Source organism: Chlorocebus sabaeus, chromosome 21 (assembly GCF_047675955.1).
Source record: "Chlorocebus sabaeus isolate Y175 chromosome 21, mChlSab1.0.hap1, whole genome shotgun sequence".
Lineage (NCBI taxonomy): Eukaryota > Metazoa > Chordata > Mammalia > Primates > Cercopithecidae > Chlorocebus > Chlorocebus sabaeus.
In genome coordinates, this window is record NC_132924.1 from 10,682,105 (window position 1) to 10,703,916 (window position 21,812).

General features: G+C 38.9%; 1 protein-coding gene across 5 annotated transcripts in view; it reads left to right on the forward strand.

The window, feature by feature from the left end:
* COBL (cordon-bleu WH2 repeat protein) overlaps nucleotides 1–21,812 on the forward strand; it is a 301,591-nt gene that overhangs the window by 135,082 nt on the left and 144,697 nt on the right. For 2 of the 5 annotated variants that reach the window (XM_007981297.3, XM_007981296.3), the window contains exon 6: nucleotides 6,324–6,398. The exons of the other annotated variants lie outside the window; for them this stretch is intronic. In XM_007981297.3, coding sequence (XP_007979488.3) covers nucleotides 6,324–6,398 — 75 coding nt within the window. The remainder of the gene's footprint in view (nucleotides 1–6,323; nucleotides 6,399–21,812) is intronic. 5 annotated transcript variants of the gene reach the window in all.

Here is a 21,812-nt window from a genome sequence, read left to right on the forward strand (position 1 = left end):
GAGGCAGGGGTTGCAGTGAGCCAAGATAGCACCATTGCACTCCAGCCTGGGCAACAGAGTGAGCCTGTCTCAAAAAAAAAAAAAAAAAAAAAAAAGAAGAGGCTCAGTTTTCAGACCTAATAAAGACATGGTGAATGTGTCTTCCTTTCTCCTCTTTTTTATTGCAGCTTACTCAAAAGGTAAATAAAAACCTTTATTATTTTTTATCAATAATTTATGAAAAGCTTGTTCAAAAGAGAAACCAAGTTTTACCTTTGTATTAATGTATTTTTAATAATAAACCTAATTTTAATAAAATCTTATAAACAAATCCATCCAACCTCATTCAGCTTTAACCACACAGATAAGTTTCTATAAATCTTTTATAACCTTTTACAATATTTTTCATGTTTTTATAACTTCCTATATTTAGTTTTATCTATCATTTTTGTATTTCATTGATTTAAAACAACTTTTAAATAACCTTTAAGCCATGCAAAATTGTTGTTCCTTTAACAAAAACCACACACACACACGTGTGTGTGTGTGTGTGTGTATATATATATATATATATAGCGAGAGAGAGAGAGTGAGTGTGTGTGTGTTTTGCCCTTGTTGCCCAGCCTGGAATGCATGATCTCGGCTCACCGCAACCCGCACCTCCACTTCCCAGGTTCAAGTGATTCTTCTGCCCCAGCCTCCCCAGTAGCTGAGATTATAGACATGAGCCACCATGCCCAGCTAAGTTTTGTATTTTCAGTAGAGACAGGGTTTCACCATCTTGGCCAGGCTGGTATCAAACTCCTGACTCTCATGTGATCCACCCACTTCGGCCTCTCAAAGTGCTGGGATTACAGGCATGAGTCACCATGCCCGGCTAACAAAAACCATATTTTTATGTCTTTTTTATAACCTTTTTGATTTTTATTTATTTATTGTATTTATTTTTATTTTTTTTTTGAGACAGAGTCCTCTCTGTCGCCCAGACTGGAGTGCAGAGGCACGATCTTGGCTCACTGCAACCTCTGCCTCATGAGTTCAAGCAATTATCTTGCCTCAGCCTCTCAAGTAGCTGAGATCACAGGTGCCTGCCGCCATGCCCGGCTAATTTTTGTATTTTTAGTAGAGATGGGATTTCACATGTAGCCAGGCTGGTGTCAAACTCCTGACCTCAGGTGATCCGCCTGCCTCAGCCTCCCAGAATGCTGTGACTACAGGCATGAGCCACCGCACCTGGCCTATAACTTTTTTAAAACCAAAAATGCATTTTACTTTTCTTGTGTTCTTTGGATACAAGTTGCTTCTCTTTTATCTACTAGATTTAATTACATATATTAATTTCAGTGTTAACTCTTAGTATCCCAAATATTTGTGAAAAATCTTGAGAAGTAAACAGTTTTAATTGTGTACCTTGATACAAAGCCCAGAAAAAAGGACGGAGTTATGAAGGCAATGCCTGGAGAACCAGCCCCTCCCAGCATTTTCAGGAGGCACAAGTGAGCCAGGGAAGACATGTAGCATAGCTCTGCCCCGCAGCTCTTGGCCTAGGTGCTGCAGACATCCATGTGTCCCCAGCCCTTCCCATGGCCACTTGTCTATACCCCAGAATCAAACAGGTATGAACAATATCACAGAAGCAACAGTTTTATGACCTTAAATACCTAGCAGAAATAGCCTAAACCATTTGACTAGTAGACCCAGGCAAAAATGTCTAAATTAAATTCTGAAAATATTTCTGTTTTATTTTACCAGCAATTTTAAAACTAGCCTCATTTACCAAAGATGACTAAAGTCACATGAACTTGAAAAGCATTTGGGCTTATTTACTAAATTTATGAGAACTGATTTACTTATAAGTCAGTTTGGTACCATGTAGACAGTATACAAACTCAGGCGCGTACACACGTATACAGACAAACATAGTCAGAAATAAAGATTTCATAGCTTTGATTTTAAAATTTTAACCATGAGTCAGGTAAAATTCACTAGTTCAAAAGGACATTTGGATTCAAACTGTGCCTTTGTAAATGGAACAAGTTAAAGTTTTTCTGTCTCACATGCCTAAAGCCCTCACAAAATTTTAAAGAACAAGGTAGCAAATTTACATTTCAAAGCAGACAGAGAATTTAGCTTTTGTAAAGACCAATGAATTTTACATTATCTTTGGCAAAAATCTTGTCCTCAAAAGGGAAGCAGACCAAGGGAGTATATATGGTTAGCAGGGATCTAAGAAGAAAGAGATTCAATCGACTGAGAAACTTTTATAGAGAGAACAGACGACTCAAAAAATATGCATGTATGTGTATGTGCATGTGTGTATATACATACATATCCCAAATATCAGTTATTCATTAAGTTACCTTTTGACTATAGGGCTCCTAAATCTTTTCAGTCTCTTATCAGATTTTAGCCAGGACGAATCAGCCAATATCCCTGCTTTTGCACTTTTTAATTTTTTCCTCTTTTAAACCAAAGATACATTTCCAAGTGACTCACCAAAACCAACATGCCTTAACCAAGGTTGTGATTTAACCAGAGACTTGACAGGTATCTCCAAAGAGGTGCAACACAGTCCTCACAAGACCCAGAGCCACCAGAAAAACTTCAAAGGAAGGAAGGTTTTGCTAGCTGCAAATGGGGTACAAGCCCCATCTGTCCTGTCTAGCCATGTTCCCTAAGATCTCAGCTTCTCAGCTGACCATCTATATACAAGGTCCAGACTGAGGATTTAAAGAGACAGTGGGAAAGACAGGAAAAAAGAAAAGCTGCCTGTGGGGGTAGTGCCCAAAGGCAGGAAAATGTGGGAAGGTAAACCTATGGGATGAATAAAGACTGCACCTAGATTCCCTGGCACTGCTGTCTCTGAGCCCATGAGCAAGTCTTATAATGGAGCCTATCTTTAGGTGGGAATGGCAGGCAGGAAAACCTTTGTCTTTCTAAATTGCTGTTCTATCATCAGGGGAAGGGGCAAGCCAGGGGAAGGGGCAGTGTCTCCCTGGATGTTAACCTTCTTCAGCTCCCAATCCCCAGGGGAGGAATATTTTGGTTTCCTTCAGTAGATAGGATTATAAATGAGTATCCGAAACAAAGAATTCAAGTTAATTTCTGATAAATGTTTCTTTCCTGAGCAAAAGATGTCCACCGAGGAAATAAATGTTGTGGTATGTCCCAAGAACGTTAACTATGTATCAAACCTATTCTCAGCTGGAATGCTGCTCAGCTAATACAACGCATGTTAACATTTCCAAGACATGGTAAGATTTACATCTCCAAGGGACCGAGAAAGGTCTGCAGGCAGTTTAGGCATTTAAAGAGTTTTTCTGGGAAGTTTAAGGAGCGCTCTCTAAAAAAAATTCTCAAATATCTTAATTTGGGGGTGAGATAGCTCACCTTCATGCACCTTTTGGTATAAAACTAATAGGAATTGGTCACAAATATTTTAAAGTTCAAATTATAAACAGTAGAAAACAGCTGCAGTTTTAAAAGCATGCTATGTAAAGTGATGTCACCAGTGCCAAACTGCCAGTACCTTGACCTACCTGCCCCAAGGTGGAAAAGGTAGTTTTCCTTTTTAATCACTGATGCCTGAATCACTTGCCTGCAAGGCAAAGATAGAGCCTCCATTCTAGAAAGTGCGCAGTGGAAAGAGCAGCCCAGGTGAAAATCATAGGGCCGTCCGGATTCAGGAGGTCTTGCCCTTTGTACTGCGGGATCCTCTGGAGCTGGAGACCCAGTGTGTTGCTGGTACCAAGAGCTGGGTCTGAGAGAAAACACTGAGTCTGAGAGATAACGCTGAGTCTGAGAGAAAACGCTGGGTGCTGGTGTGAGCATCACTCAGAATCCTGCCGACTTAGACCAGATATGTTGGCCTAAAAGATGAAACTGAGGCAAGATTAATGTAGAGAGTTTATTGGGCAAAAGGTGAGTCTGACTGCCTAGGACACACTTCCAGGTTGCCTTGGAGAGGATCAGCCATAGTTATAAGAAGGTTTTTAAAGGGAAAGGGGGACAAGGAGTGGGCTGATACAAAGTCATTCCACAGGAATTGTCACTGGTTTACAGAGATGACATTGGTTAGTGATTGGCTATCCCTTGCTGAGCTATAGGGTGGGAGTTATGGTGTCCAGTATGTGGCATTTTATGTCTCCTTGGTGCCAGTTAGACTGGAGCCCACAAAGGGTGGCCTCAAGAAGTCACCATTTGGTTCAAGGGTGGAGTGAGACATGACTGCTGTGCATTTCACTGCTTCTCTGGTTGTGATCATTAAAGGGACTTGTATTCCTCAGATACAAAGCCCATTTTCTTTCTCACTGTCCTGAACTTGCTAGAAATATTTTTCATTTCTCTATACCTTATCTTTTATTTATCACTTTCCTTCTCATTTATTTTACTGTATTTTGCTCTAGACATCCCTTCTTCAGTCTTATCTTTATTGGATGATTTGTTGTTGTTGTTTTGTGTTAAATTTTAGCTTCTTGTTTCTCTTGATTTTTATTGTTGGAGATACTGTGCTAAATGCAGCCTCATGTAGTTTGTCCTCATGTAGCCCCATTTTACAGGGAAGGAACTTAGGCTGAGCAAGTCCAAGCCGAGCATAGTGCAGGTAAATGCCGGAATTCATAAACACCAGCAATCAAACCCGAGCCTGTCTTTTCAGAGTCCTTGCTGTTAATCACTGGTTTACATTGTATAGAGTGGTATCAGTTTCTTTATCAAGAAAAAGGATTGGAAACAAATAATTTAAAAAAATAATTTGTAAAATCCTGTGATGTCAGACAGTCTGCAGAGTCTCAGTGAACAGATGCTAAGAATGGAGAATTATTGAGGCATTTAAAACTTAAGGTGACTATTTACTATATCACCTTAAAGGAAAAAAAATTATAGGCATATGTGTGTATGTGTATGTGTTGTATGTGTGTGAATGTGTGTATAAAATATCAATAGGAAATATACTTAAAGGGATGTGATACCAGCTAAAATAAATGATAGCAAATATCTTTTTTGTTTCCAAGCTTTTGTGTTTTAAAGTTTTTAAAGCATCATAGTTTTATATCATCTTGACATTATTTATTCTCCTAACACAGCAGTTCTCAAGAGTCCCTAAGAATCACCTTGAGACCTAGTTTAAACATTGGATTCTTGGGTCATGTACCCAAAGATTCTCATTTGGGAGGCCAGGTTGGGGTCTGGAAATTGAATTTTCCAGTTGCACCAGATGATTTTGGTGCAATAGAAAGAAATATTATCATTTTTCTTTTCTGGATCATAGGGAGTGAGATATTTGGTGAAATTTTTCTCTGCACACCCAATAAATTAGCTGTGCAGTGATTAAAACTTTGAAGTCCTCGGGCTGGGAGCAGTGGCTCACGCCTGTAATCCTAGCACTTTAGGAGGCCGACTTAGGCAGATGCCTGAGCTCAGGGGTTTGAGACCAGCCTGGGCAACAAGGTAAAACCCTGTCTCTACTAAAATGCAAAAAAATTATCCTCGTGTGGTGGCATGCGCCTGTAGTCCCAGCTACTCGGAGGCTGAGGCAGGAGAATTGCTTGAACCCAAGGGGAGACGGAGGTTGCAGTGAGCCAAGATAGCACCACTGCACTCCAGCCTGGGCAACAGAGCGAGACTGCTCAAAAACAAAACAAAACAAAACAAAAACTTTGAAGTCTTCAAAACCTAATTAATTTGCTTGCTGACCTAACTCCATCACTTCAGGCCCACTACTGTTTGAAAATTGCGTATTTTCTCTGAGCGAGGTGGCTCACACCTGTAATCCCAGCATTTTGGAAGGCCAAGGCAGGCACATCACCCAAGGTCAGGAGTTCGAGACCAGCCTGGCCAATATGGTGAAACCCTGTCTCTCCTAAAAATACAAAAATTATCTGGGTGTGGTAATGCACGCTTGTAATCCCAGCTACTTGGGAAGCCGAGGCAGGAGAATCACTCAAACCTGGGAGGTGGAGGTTGCAGTGAGCTGAGATCATGCCAATGCACTCCAGCCTACACACAGCAAGACACTGTCTTAAAAAAAAGAAAGAAGGAAGGAAGGAGGGAGGGAAGGAAGGAAGGAAGGAAGGAAGGAAGGAAGGAAGGAAGGAAGGAAGGAAGGAAAGAAAGAAAGCTCGTTCCTATGAGTGTGGATTTCAAAATTGTGATTTCCAAATCAGGGAGCACTTTGGTTCAGGTCTGTTCATAAACTGGCAGAAGTGGCAAAGGTTACACCTATTAAGTGAAGGGTTTGCTGCCTTGTGGCCACACTGGCATTTTTGCCTTAATGATCGCTAAGGACTATGTTTTCTGTCTGAACTTTCACCTGGAGATGACATGGCCTGGTGCTTGTGTTCCAGGCTGAGCAGCTTGTGCTGTCGGGTGCAGACAGCAATGAGGACACCTACAGGGCTGCCCCAGGAAGGGGTTTGAACGTGAGTACTAATGCCCCAGCAGGTGCTTCTGCTAATTGCTTGGAACTTCTTCTTGCTTTGCACAACCTTCCAGATAGTGAAATCACATACTGGTTTAGTTTAGTGGTTTGTTTTTTGTAGTCTAGATAGAGTCGAAAGCTGCCTATTGATATTTTTTTAGTTGCCCATGCTACTTTTGGAATATGTGGAATATTTTAGTTTCTGCTTTTCTATTTGCCAGTCAGCGTGATCAGGAGAAGCCTTTATTAGGGTAATTGAATTCATGCTTCCCGAAACTACCATCATGCATCAGAAGGAGTAGCCTGGTGGTTTTGGAGCTACTCAGTCCTGTTTTCCAGCCCTGTAGCTCTCAGCTGCTAAACTCTGAGCCTACACGCTGTTCATGGAGCCTTTGAAAGGATTTGAAACTACCTGTGCCCTTACATTGCGCAGTTGGCATCTATAAAGTTTCTTCATAGTTTTAAATACTCAAGAGAATGTAATTCATGACATCTTATAAATATTGACATTTTAAATGTATCTAATAAAAGTTGGATGTTTACTATCACCTATTAAAAATTACATGGGACGACTCTTCTGTATTAGTAAGAAAGTTTATATTATCACTTTTTCTTGATTTCACATTTCCAGGTCAGTCCCCACATAAAATTTTATTCTATTCAATTCATATTTTATGCTTCAAAGTCTTTAATAAGGACTTTAAGTAAAACATGTTATAAAATTAAAATATCTCTCTAACTTATATTTTTTATTTGATGTGATCATAAAACTGTCAGTAGAAAAATATTTTTCTGGGATGAGTTCTCATAATAAAAATTACAAAATAAATGAAAACAGTATAAATATATTGCAACTGTTGACATATAATTGTTAAACATGGAAAGTAAATTTTTCTTGAAAAGACATTTATTAATAAGGTGAAAGACAATTTAAAAATTTTATGTATCTATCGTGTTTGAACATGATTTGCTGATAAAACAAGAAAAGCTTCAACATTAATTCTGTGTCTCTTCATTTTTATGGAAGTAAGCCCCCAGGAAACACTTTACATAGATAGTATGTAAGGGTGAAACGTTCTGTTATAGCAGTGCCTTTCAATTCCTGAAGTCCTCAGAATCTAATATGCCAAAAATCACGTAGAGACCTGTCCTCAAAAATTATCTTGAATGATCCTTTTATGATCCTTGAATGATACCTAATTAGATTATCTTTCAAATTTGTCAATAGCTAAAATTTGGAAGCCATCTGACTTGCAAAGTGATTTGTTATTCATGCACACTGGATATTGACTTCTGGCAGGTATAAGAAAAAAATGCCTTGTTAAGACTCATCAAATGACAATTATACTTAATGCGCTTTTGCTCATAGGCACTCTTGGAGGAAAGAGGGTGTGGCAATGGCTCTTTAAAATTTTCTTAAATTTGATTTTATTTTTAATTGATTCATAATCATTGTACATATTTATGGAGTACAATATGATAGTTTTGATACATGTTTACATTGTGTAGTCATCATCGGGATAAGTAGGAAATCCGTTACCTCAAACATCAATTATTTCCTTGTGGTAAGAACATTCAGAACCCTTTCTTCTAGCTGTTTTGAAATGTGCAATACATTATTATTAACTATAGTCACACAACTGTATGATAGAAAGCCAGAGAGTATTCCTCTTGTCTAACTGTAACATTGTACCTGTTGACCAACCTCTCCCCATTCTTCTTCTCTACTCTCCAGCTTCTCTCTACTTCTGTGAGATCAACTTTTTAGATTCCACATATGGTAACATGGACTATTTTTCTTTCTATGTCTGGATAATTTCACTTAACATAATGTCCTCCAGTTTCATCCACGTTGACACAAATGACAGGATTGCCCTTTTTAAGACTAAATAATATTTTGTTATATATATGTATATATATATACATATCACAGTGTCAGTCAGGTTGTGTTTCAGAGCTAAGTTAATTATCAAGTTTTCTTAGAAAAATAAGCAAGGATAGGGAAAACTCTGAAAAGCATGAGGGATGGGTAAGCCTTACCAGTTTTAAAAATAGGTTTTAACATCTTTAAAATTACAGTAATTATTACAATTACACTAGCTCAGTGAAGCAGAATAGAACATGTAGAGCCAATCATATAATGAAGCATGATATACAATAGGGTCAACACAGCAAATCTGGAGGGGGAAGTAAACTGGTAAGTAGAACTGTGATCATTGAGTAGCCATTACGAAAAAGAAAATTGTACATGTTTTCATTGTATACAGTAGGAAAAAAAATCAAATGAATCAGAAATCTAAGTGTGCAAATGGAAACCATATAAATACTAGCAGAAGATATAGTGAATTCATCTATGAAATGAGAGTAGGTAATGCTTTTCCAATTATGACTAAAAATCCAAATGTGATAATGGAAAACATTGATAAGTTTGTTTTCTTAAATCCATTTTTAATTGTGGGTATAGAGTAGGTATATATATTTATGGGGTACATGAGATAACTTTGATGCACCATGCCATGTGAAATAATCACATCATGGAGAATGGAGTATCCATCCCCTCAAGCATTTATATTTTGTGTTACAAACAATTCATTTACACTCTTAGTTATTTAAAAATGTACAAGTAAGTAATTATTGACTATAGACACCCTGCCCTGTTGTGCTATTAAATAGTAGGCCTTATTCATTCTTTATATACTTTTTTGTACCCATTAACCATCCCTACCTCCCCAGTGAGTTCCCTACTACCTGTCCCATCCTTCTACTCTCTGTCCATGAGTTCAGTCATTTTGACTTTCAGATCTCAGAAATAAGTGAGAACATGTGGTATTTGTCTTTCTGTGTCTGCCTTATTTCACTTAACAGGATGATCTCTAGCTCCACTCCTGTCGTTGCAAATGACAAGATCTCATTCTTTTTCATAGTTGACTAGCACTCCATTGTGTATATTGTAAACCGAAAAGTAACTGAAACAAGTCTCAATCAATTTAGAAAGTGTATTTTGCTAAGGTTAAGGATGCACTCATGACACAGCCTCAGGAGGTCCTGACGACATGTGCCTGAGGGGGATAGGGTATAGCTTGCTTTTATACATTTTGGGGAGGCATAATGCATCAGTCAGTACATGTAGGATTCACACTGGTTCTATCTGGAAGGGCAGAACTCCTCGAACCAGGGTGTTGGGGGACTTCCAGGTCATAGGTAGATTTAAATATATTCTGATTGGCAGTTCGTTGAAAGTGTTATTATCAGTAGAAAGGAATGTCTGGATTAAAATAAGGGGTTGTGGAGACCAAGGTTTTATGCAGATGAAGCCTCCAGGTAGCAGGCTTCAGAGAGAATACATTGTAAATATTTCCTATCAGACTTGAGGTCTGAGTTGATGTTAATGCTGGAGGGTGTAATGAGGCATGTCCAATCCCCTCTTCCATCATGGCCTGAACTAGACTTTTAAGTTAACTCTGGAATCCCCTTGGCTAAGAAGAGGGGTCCATTCAGATGGTTAGGGAGCCTTAGAATTTCATTTTTGGTTTACACTATGTACCACATTTTCTTTATCCATTCATCCACTGATGGACACTTAGGTCTTAGCTATTGTGAACAGTTCTGCAACAAACATGGGAGTGCACATATCTCTTCAATATACTGATTTCCTTTCTTTTGGGTATGTACCCAGTAGTGGGATTGCTAAGATCATATGCTAGCTCTATTGTAGGTTTTTGAAGAACCTCCAAACTGTTCTCAATAATAGTTACACCAATTTACATTCTCACCAACAGTGTATGAGGGTTCCCTTTTCTCCACATCCTCACCAGCATTTGCTTTTACCTGTCTTTTGGATATAAGCCATTTTAACTGAGGTGAAAGGATATCTCATTGTAATTTTGATTTGCGTTTCTCTGATGATCAGTGATGTTGACCATCTTTTCATATGCCTGTTTGCCATTTGTATGTCTTCTTTTGAGAAATGTCTATTTAAATCTTTTGCCCAATTTTTTTTTTTTTTTTTTTTTTTTGAGACAGAGTCTTCCTCTGTCACCAGGCTGGAGTGCAGTGGCGCGATCTCGGCTCACTGCAACTTCCACCTCCCAGGTTCAAGCTATTCTCCTGCCTCAGCCTGTCAAGTAGCTGGGACTACAGGCACGTACCAGCATGCCCAAAGTGCTGGGATTACAGGCATGAGCCACTGCGCCCAGACTTTTGCCCATTTTTTGATAGGATTATTAGACTTTTTCCTATGGAGTTGTTTGAGCTCCTTATACATTCTGGTTATTAATCCCTTGTCAGATGAGTAGTTTGCAAGTGTTTTCTCCTATTATGTGGGTTGTCTCTTCATTTTGTGGGTTGTTTCCTTTGCTGTGTAGAAGCTTTTAAACTTGATGTGATCCTAGTTGTTCATATTTGCTTTGGTTCCCTGTACTTGTGGGGTACTGCTCAAGAAATTTTTGCCCAGACCAATATCCTGGAGATTTTCCCCAAATTTTTTTGTAGTAGTTTCATAGTTTCAGGTCTTAGATTTAAGTCTTGAATCAATTTTGATTTGATTTTTGTATATGGCAAGAGGTAGGAGTCTAGTTTTATTCTTCTGCATATGAATATCCAGTTTTCCTAGCACTGTTTATTAAAGAGACCAGCGTATGTTCTTGGCACCTTTGTTGAAAATGACTTCACTGTAAGTATGTGGATTTGTTTCTGGGTTCTCTATTCTGCTGGTCTGTGTGTCTGTTTTTATGCCAGTACCATGCTGTTTTGGTTATAATAATTCTGTAGTATATTTTGAAGTCAGGTAATGTGCTTCCTCCAGTTTTGTTAATTTTGCTTAGGATAGCTTTGACTATTCTGGCCCTTTTATGGTTCCATATAAATTTTAGGATTTTTTTCTATTTCTGTGAAGAATGTCATTGGTATTTTGATAGAGATTGCATTGAATTTGTAGATTGCTTAGTGTAGAATGGAAATTTTAGCAATACATAAACCTGGAATATTTTTCAATTTTTTGGTATCCTCTTTAATTTCTTTCATCAGTATTTTATAGTTTAAATTATAGAGCTCTTTCACTTCTTTAGTTAATTCCTAAGTATTTAATATATTTTATGACTACCATAAATGGGATTATATTTTAATTTCTTTTTCAAATTGTTTACTGTTGGCATATAGAAATGCTACTGATTTTTGCATGTTGATTTTGTATCCTGCAACATTACTGAATTTATTAGTTTTAATAGATTTTTTGTGAAACTTTAGGTTTTTCCAAGTATAAGATCCTATCATCTGCAAATAAGGATAATTTGACTTCTTCCTTTCCAATTTGAATGCCCTTTATATCTTTCTCTTGTCTGATTACCTAGCCAGGACTTCCAGTACTATGTTGAATTACAGTGGTGAAAGTGGGCATCCTTGTCATGTTCCAGATCTTAGGGGGAAGGCTTTCAGTTTTTCTCCATTCCGTGTGATACTAGCTGTGGGTCTATTGTATATGGCTTTTATTATGTTAAGGTATGTTCCTTCTCTCCCCGATTTTTTGAGAATTTTTATCATGATGGGATGTTGAATGTTATCAAATGCTTTTCGGTATCAGTTGAAGTGATCATCTGGTGTCCTTCATTCTGTTGATGTAATGTATCACACGGATTGATTTGCATATGTTGAACTCTCCTTGCATCCCCAGGGATAAATGTCTCTTGGCTACAATGAATGATCTTTCTAATGTTTTGTTGAATTCAGTTTGCTAGTATTTTGTTGAGGATTTTTACATTTTTATTCATCAGAGATACTGGCCTGTAGTTTTCTTTTGTTGATGTGTCTTTGTCTGGTTTTGGTATCAGGGTAATACTGACCTCATGGAATGAGTTTGGAAGTATTCCCTCCTCCCCTGTTTTTTGGAATAGTTTGAGTAGGATTGGTATTAGTTCATGTTTAAATGTTTGGTAGAATTTAGCAGTGAAGACATCAGGCCTTGGGCTTTTCTTTACTGGGAGACTTTTTATTATGGCTTCAATATTGTTACTTGTTATTAAGTTGTTTTAGTTTTAGATTTCTCCCTGGTTCAATCTTGGTACACTGTATATGTCTAAGAATTTGTCCATTTCTTCTAGATTTTTCAATTATTGATATATTGTTGCTCATAGTAGCCACCAATGATCCTTTAAATTTCTGCAGTATTAGTTGTAATGTCTCCCTTTTCATTTCTGATTTTATTTCTATCTTCTCTTTTTTCTTCATCTGGCTAAAGGCTTGTCAATTTTGTTTAACTTTTAAAAAATTCAATGTTTTGTTTCACTGATCTTTTATATTGTCTTCATTTTTATTTCATTTATTTCTGCTCTGATATTTATAATTTCTTTTTCCTCCTAATTTTGGGTTTGGTTTGCTCTTGCTTTTCTAGTTCTTTAAGATGTGTAGTTAGATTGTTTGTTTGAAATTTCTCCTTTTTTTTTTTTTTTTTTGACATAGGCACATATTACTATAAACTTCCCTTTTAGTACTCCTTTTGCTGTATCCCATAGGTATGTTGTGTTTTCATTATTATTTGTTTCAGGAAGATTTTTAATTTCCTTCTTAATTTCTTCCTTGACCCAATGGTAATTTGGGAGCATGTTGTTTAATTCCCATTATTTGTATAGTTTCCAAAATTCCTCTTATTACTGTAGTTTTATTCCATTGTGGTCAGAGAAGATACTTGATATTATTTCACTTTTTAAAACTGTTTTGTCTTGTTTTGTGACCTAACATATGGTCTGTCCTTAATTATCCATGTACTGAGGAAAAGAATGTGTATTCTGAAGCCATTAGATGAAATATTCTGTGCATATTTATTAGATCCATTTGCTCTATACTGTAGATTAAGTCTGATGTTTCTTTGTTGCTTTTCATTTGGAAGACCTGTCCAGTGCTGAAATTAGGTGTTGAAATCTCCGGATATTATTTTATTGGGTCCTATCTCTCTCTTTAGCTCTAATATTTGCTTTATATATCTGGATGCTTCAGTGTTTGGTGCTTGCATATTTAAAATTGTTATATGCTTTTGCTGAATTAACCCCTTTATCATTATATAATGACCTTCTTTGTCTCTTCTTACAGTTTTTGTCTTGAAATCTATTTTGTGTAAGTATAGCTACTCCTGCTCTGTTTTTGGTTTCCATTGGCATGGAATATCTTTTTCCATCCCTTTATTTTCAGTTGAGATGTATTTTTATAGGTGAAGTATGTTTCTTGTAGGCAGCAGATCAGTGGGTCTTGTTTTTTCATTCATTCAGGCAGTCTATGTTTTTTTGAGAGTTTAGTATATTTACATTCAATGTTATTGATAAGTAAGGACTCAATCCTATTATTTTGTTACCAGTTTTCTCCTTCTTCCCCCTCCTCCCTCCCTCCCTCTCTTGCTTTCTTCCTTCCTGTCTTCCTTTAGTGAAGGTGTTTTTCTCTGGCGGTATGATTCAGTTTCTTCCATTTTATTTTTGTGTAACCATTGTGTGTTATTTGGTTGGAAGTTACCATGAGGCTTGCAAATACTATTTTAGAGCTGAACGCTGCATAAACAAATAAATAAGCAAAAAGAAAATGAATAAAAATTATGCTTTAACTTCATCTCCCCACTTTTTAACTTTTTGTTGTTTCTATTTGTATCTTATTGTACTGTCTATGTCTTTAAAAGTTGCTGTAGTTATCATTTGTGATTGATTCATTGTTTAGTCTTTCTACTTAGGATAAGAGTAGTTTATACACCACAGTTACAGTGTTATCATATTCTGTGTTCTTACTATTACCTGTGAGTTTTGTACCTTCAAGTAATTACTTATTGCTCATTAGTGTCATTTTTTCTGATTAAAGTATTCCCTTTAGCATTTCTTGTAGGTCAGATTTAAGAAATTCCCCAGCTTTTGTTTGAGGGAAGTCTTTATTTCTCCTTTATATCTGAAGGATATTTCTGCTGAATATACTATTCTCAGGTAAAAGTATGTTTTTCAGTCAGCACTTTAAATATTTTATGTCACTCTCTCCTGGCCTGTAAGGTTTTCCATTGGAATGTCTGCTGCCAGACATGTTGGAGCTTCATTGTATACTATTTGTTCCTTTTCTCTTCCTGCTTTTAGGATCCTTTCTTTATCCTTGACTTTCGGGAGTTTCATTACTAAATGCCTTCGGGTAGTATTTGGGTTAAATCTACTTGGTGTTCTATAACCTTCTTTGGATATTGATAACTTTCTCTAGGTTTAAGATGTTCTCTTATTATCCCTTTCAATACATTGATAAATTCGACCTCAGAGAAAATATTAATAAATTTGATTTTAGGGAAAACAAACAGAAAACCCTCTTGAATGACAAAAAAGAGAAAATGAAAATAAATGAAGGAAAGAAATAAAACTTACTCAAAATGAGAAATATAAATGAACTACAGTGAACACTGTATGAGCTTGGCAAAAGCCCAAAAGTTTGTTACTACACCTTTTTCACTAAACTATAGGGCCCTTAAATGCATTACTGAGCAAAATGCAAAGTGCCAGCTTTATGGTGGTGAATTTGGCAGTATCTAGCCAAGTTATACATACATTTAGTTTTCGACACAGAAATCTTACTTTTAGAAATCTACCCTGAAGACTCACTGGCAAAAATCTAAAATGATTCTTGTGTAAGGCTGTTTATTGTGGCATTATTTGTAATAACAGGAGATGAAAGCAATGCTTGTGCCCATCACGAAGGGATTGGTAGATGAAGCTATGGTACATGAAGATGTGGTATATCTACGTGATTGAATACTATGAATCTGTGAAAGAAGGAAGAAATTTGTTATTGATATAAGGTGTTTTCTGGGATATATTTTTTCCATTTTTAAAAATCAAGGGTGAGTTTTCCTATGAATCAAAGTAATAAGGCTTCAATATGATAGATTAATATTAACTCATAAATAAGAATATACTGGGTTTCAAGCCCTAGGACAGTACAGCACTTAAAATAATAATGGCTACCAGTGATGACCATGCCTGCTGCTTCAGTCCTGTCTGTTCTAGGCACTGAGCTTAGTTATGTGGGCTCATTTGATTTTCCTTACATAGACACAGAAAATGTCCAAATGCCAGAGGTGAATTGGTTGATCAGATTTATTGATATCTACTTATTTATGTTGGCTATGATGTTCTCTTCAATTAAGGATGTTAGTGATGTGGTATTTCTTAAGAGCCCTCAGCCGTTGTTTTTACCTATTTCTTCCAAGCCGTTGATCCTAGTCTGCATGTTTTGATGCCAGTGCTTGCTTAATCTTACCAGAAGAGAGGATCAAAGGGACGCATGAGTCACATCATCCTTTCGCTGCTTTGAATGTCCTCTATTTTAAGGGATTTTGCAGCTCTTCCTTCCCTTAGTTCACTGGACTGTGAGAGGCCCTCCTTTTGTGTATATCCGGTGATAAAATGTAACACTGATCCATCTCCTTGTGAATTCCTTCCTTCCTTAGCTTAGCACTTAGCTTAGCACTTCTTGCTTTACAAAAAAAAAAATTGCAATGAGTATTGGCTTTATTGGTGCTCCCCCTGCTGGCTGTTTCTATGTCTTTGTGCAAACAGGGTAACTGCTTCAACTCCATGTAATAGTCCATCTCTAGCCTGGTGGAGGCAGAAGGCAAGCCTACGTCATTGGGGTGTTAAAGCCGAGCTTTCACTTCTGGCCCAGCATGCAGAACCTATCTTCACTTTCCTCATCTGTTAAACAGTATCCACTTTGTAGGTTCATTGTAGCGATTAGAAATTATATAGCTCATCCGACACTGATAGGAAATGTTCTGAAATGGTGAGTAAACCTGACCGGAGCCCTCCAGAAAGTTTGCAGATACTATTATGTATTATTTTTTCTTGAGAAAATGTAAGTGGTTTGTTATGTCTATAACTTGAAGTCTCTATGATAATAGATTTGCATTAAAAAAAAATCCTAATGTTGATGGTCAAAGAAATTTGATCTTCTCTGGAAAACTTAGTGAATATCTTAGAAACTGAAGTTTACTCTGTTCCAAGATCTATCTTCCCTGTCTTAATCAAAGGGTGCTTGAATCATAGTAAATATTTTCATCGTTCAACTAACTTTAAGTGGTTTTCCTAGAATTTTACATTTTCCAGAAAACACTCCTTTCTGTATCTGTGAAAGAACGTGTGCCTCAGGCTGTAAACTGGGCTGCACTGGACACCTGCAGGGGACTCTGGCTTAGTGGGGACATGGTCAGTATTGGTTTTCCTCAAACTCAGCCTGTGTAACTGTGAAAGCATAGAACAGATTACACTGTAGTTAACATCATCCCACACATCTGGACCCCAAGACGCAGGGAGGTCACATAGCTGGTCGTGGATGCTGATTAATGATAAGGTGTGAGTTAGCTCTCGGGTCTGCTTCCTAAGTCATGCAGACAACAGTGATAAACTGTCCTCACAAGTGAGACCAGGTACCTGAGTTAATTTGTAATTCAGCACACAAAAATGCAAAGGAAATTATTATATCAGTCTGATAAAGTGCCAATGTTCTGATGCAGGAGTAAAGTGATGTGGGTTCTAATCCTGGTTCTGTTATTCACCAGGATAACAGACCAGTCATAGCAGGCCTTTCTGTGAAGAATGAACTTTTGAAAGTAACTGGCCTTTTATGGGCCCTGCTTCTTGGTTTCTTGGTTTTTTAAAAAATCCAAATTCTATATATTTGACCAATCTAAAGGTATTACTACGTGCTTCATCAGGTATCTCTGCATTTCTTGATATCATAAAGTTCTTCTAGTAAAAAGAGTTTTAAAAATCATTGCCTTAGAAAACAAACAAGCAAACAACAAAATAAACCTGTCTGGAGACATTTTGCCCATTTGCCCTGTTCAGGCAGCGACAGAAATAGTGTGTCATTATAGTGTTTCGCAGATGGAAGGAGCCTACATTTGAAGTGATTTCCATAGCAAAAGCTCTTAAAAAGTTTCCAGAATTCGTGTTGAGTGGCACTGGTTCTGATGGAAGCCTCTGCAGTATTGGGGACAGGCATTTACAGGGAAGCCCACCAGTAAAATAAGATTTTCAGAAAAAGTTACTAAGCTACATTGTAAAGAAAACTTCATAATTTCAGCTGCCCTGAGTCCTGTCCTTACAGAAAGCCTGCATTTCCACCCAGCTGATCCGGGTCTCCAGGGGGATTACAGAGCACTTGCAAACGTGGCTCGAAGCATGTGTGAAGCTGTGCTGCCACAGGGTGGCAGTGTTGTCACACACACAGCAAATCACCACACAAGCTTTTCTGGGCCTGGAAAAGCTCCAATCTGTTCTGTTTTTGGAGTGTTCACCAATTGAGAACAGGAAAATGTGTTCAGAGGGCTGAGCCACATGCTTATGAGGTAGAACTAATTTTTGTTATACATCAGTTGTGTAGAGATATTTTTTAAATTTAGCTTGTACCTTTAGAAAATACTTTATAAGGCAGAGGTTGCAGTGAACCTAGATCGTGCCACTGCACTCCAGCCTGGGTGACAGAGCGAGACTCCATCTCAAAAAAAAAAAGAAACAAAAAACTTTATATTCAAAGTAAATTAAATTGCATATGGCGGGTTTTAAGAGTGGAGTAAGGGCCAGGCGCGGTGGCTCATGCCTGTAATCCCAGCACTTTGGGAGGCCGAGGTGGGTGGATCACGAGGTCAAGAGATCGAGACCTTCCTGGCTAACACGATGAAACCCTGTCTCTACTAAAATTACAAAAAAAAAAAAAAAAAAAATTAGCCGGGTGTGGTGGCGGGCGCCTGTAGTCCCAGCTACTCAGGAGGCTGAGGCAGGAGAATGGTATCAACCCGGGAGGCGGAGCTTGCAGTGAGCTGAGATCGCGCCACTGCACTCCAGCCTGGGCGACAGAACGAGACTCCATCTCAAAAAAAAAAAAAAAAAAAAAGAGTGGAGTAGGAGATTCATGTCCGGTGCCTACAAGTCTAACAGAGTTTCTTGTTGCATGTTCTCCTGAGCCTTTCTCGGTATCTGCATAGTTCTTTTAAAGGCTGTATGATCTTCTGTGTAAAGGGAAAAGCATGGCTTTTGTTTTTGTTTGCTTGAATTTGGATTCTGACTTAATCATATACAGTTCTGTGACCTCTTAGAGTCTTGTCTTCCCATGTGCACAGTGAACTCATAGTCATCAGCACCTAGCATTCTTATGAGGATTAAATGAGATTAAATGAGTGCCAAGCACAGGAAGGAGCTCACAGCTAGCACTCGATGAAGGCTGGCTCAGCCCTGCTGCTCATTGCTTCTTTTATTCTAGTATAAATAATGTGAAAGTCACCTTTATCCCGAAAGCCTTTTTTCATTTACAGGTTTTCTTTATGAAAGAGACCTGCAAAGGTATTAGTGAATCAAAGGATATGACAACTTTATGGCATTACTTCATTGTTTCCCTCGATGACTGTGTCATCAACAACAAATAACAGTACGTTATTATGGCCACTCAACTCTCCATTTCTGATTCAGAGCCTTGTATATATAAAATGCCTATCAACTATTGGAAAGTAAATAGACCTTAATATGTAATCTAGAAAAATCATTCTAAGGTTCTTTACGTACCTATTTGACCATTAAAAATAGGCCAGGTGTGGTGGCTCATGCCTGTAATCCCAGCACTTTGGGAGGCCGAGGTGGGTGGATCACCTGAGGTCAGGAGTTTGAGACCAGCCTGACCAACATGGCAAAACCCCATCTCTACCAAAAATACAAAATTAGCTAGGCGTGGTGTCACGTGCCTGTAATCCCAGCTGCTCAGGAGACTGAGGCAGGAGAATCACTTGAACTCGGGAGGCAGAGGTTGCCATGAGCTGAGATCATGCCATTGCACTCCAGCCTGGGCAATGAGCTAAATGTCTGAAAATAACAACAACAACAACAAAAAATAGTTTTAAAAATATTCTTATCGTATTATCTCTAATGCAAACCTGGAAACTATCAGAGGAAGGTTTTGGTTTTAAAGCTTTGATGATTTTTTTTTCCCCCGGAGCATTCGGTTCTTACAATGGGAGTAGTATACAAATAGATCCTGAAGAGTTGATAACAGGGCCTAATGCCAGTACCAGTTCTCAGAGGGAAAAAAAGAAATGTAGATTTTTCACCACTTGGCTGAAAATGTGATGTTTGTAGGGATACTGAGGTAGAAAATTTCCCTTTCAAATACTGATTTTCCTTATGTTCCCCTAAAACATGACTATTATTTCCACTGTCTTATGTTTCGTTTCTGGCCTTCCCCTGCTCTTTGTCAGACAAGTATAAAACTAGAATCTCTCTTGCCTGCACATGGATTTAAGATGCTTCAGAGACCAGAGAAGGTGAGAAGCATCTGTCCCTCGGTATCCTATACTGTCTAGGAGATGACATATCTGCCATCACAGTTTCTTAGGCCAGAACCTTGGGGAGCCCCCTTTGCTCTTTCACTCCACCTCCTTTGCTCTCCTACTCTGAGTTTCCCTCATTGCCCAGGCTGGAGTGCAATGGCACGATCTCTGCCCCCTTTTCTCTCCCACTCCACCTCCAGTGCAACCCTCATAGCACCTGCCGCCTTCAGGATACATCCAGAATCTCACCACTTTGCCTAATCTGCCCTTGTTACCTGGCCCGGACCTCCTGGCGCTCCACTTCCCAGCACCTGTGGTCTCCAGAGCCTCCTCCCCATCTCCTTGCTTTGCGCCTTCGGTTTCAGGGGGGCAGCCAGAGAGCGTGGCCGCTAGGTGCACCCGGCCACCAGGTGCGCGGCTCCGGGCTGCAGAGAGCCCGCAACGCCGCCTGCGCTGCACTGCCCCAAGCTCCTGGCCGGCTCTTCTTGTGTCTTGATCCAGATTCTTAAAAAAAGGAAGTCGACTATAGACGGGGCGTCCCGCACACTGGCAATTCGCGGGGTCGGCCCTTGGGGCCGCTGTTTCTCAGCTCGCCTTCCTGCCCACACAATCCCTGCACCCCCACCGCGCGCTGCGCCTTCCCTGTCCCTGGCCCTGTGCCTTCCCTGTCCCCGCGCCATCCCTGTCTCCCATCCCGTGCCTCGCCTTCCCTGTCCCCCGCCCCATGGACACCCCTGGCTTGAGAGGGCAGGGGGCACACAGGCCAATGTGCTTGTCCCAGCATCACACTCATCTTCTGTTTTTATCTGATGTTACAGATTTCATTTCATTAGAAATGAGTGTTTCCTCCCCGACTTTTGCCAGCTTTCTTTTCCAGCTCCTCCCTGGGAAAGGGCAGGGACGGACACTTTCCCAGCCTCCCGCCCTGCTCTGTTCGCAGTGGCACCTGCCCCAGGGTCTGGGCCCCCCTAGGGATGCGTCCTCCACCCTGGAGACTGGGATCTTCTTAAATCCCCACTGCTCCCTTATTGTCTCCTCAGCTAGCGCCACCATTGCTTCCTCTACCAGAGTTGTCACATTTTCTTGATTTCTGCATCTTAAATATGACCCACGCGGACCAATAGTCCTTCCCTTTTCTTCCTGTTGAGCTATGATTACTGACTGTGGACGCGTGTGAGTGAGGAGGCTGCTGGGCTGCACCTCCTCCCCCACCCTGCCCTTCCGCCATCCCATGGGTTTGGGTCCGTTCTTTCAACATAAACTGCACCTTGATGGTCTCTTCTCCTTTTTGAAATTTTGCATAGTGCCAATTCATAGATTACAGAGTAAAATAAATAGAATAAACAGAAATAGAAAAACAAATAGAAATAGCAAAATAAATAGAATAAACAATAAATAAAATAAACAGTCCCATACCAATCATCCACCATTAACAAATGTTAATGTGTGTTTAGCCACATTTGCTGCATTGTCTTTTTGTTAACAACTAAGAAACACAGCAGATGCAGTGACACTGCCTCCCTAACACAACTGGTTCTTTCTTCCTTCCCCAGGGGCAGCAACCCTTTTAAAAGTTTTATATTTTTAGAAATATAGTGAAAGGATGTCTGTCCATAAACAATGCAGAGCATATTTTGTGTGTTTTAACAGTGTGTGTGATGATTGTCTGTATTTTGTTTATTTCAATTGACAAATAAAAATTATATATCAAGGCGTTGTGCAACAGCTAAATCAAGCTAATTACCATATCCACGACCTCACATACTTATATTCTTGTGGTGACAACATTTGAAGTCTACTGTTTTAGTAATTTTCAAGTATATAATACATTCTTATTAATTATAGTCACCATGTTGTATGATAAATAGACTTCGTGAAGTGATTATTTATTTTCCAAAGTCTGAATTTTGACTTAGAGAATAAGAACAATGGATGTTGAGGGGAAAACATAAGGAAAGAAAGAAGGAGAAAAGAAAAGGGAGAAGAGAGCAGAGTGCCTTCTCTAAAATCCCTCCCCACATAGACACTTGCCTTCCCAACCACTTGCCCTGGGCACACTCTGAGTCTGTCCCATAGGAGACACAGCAGACCAGGGGG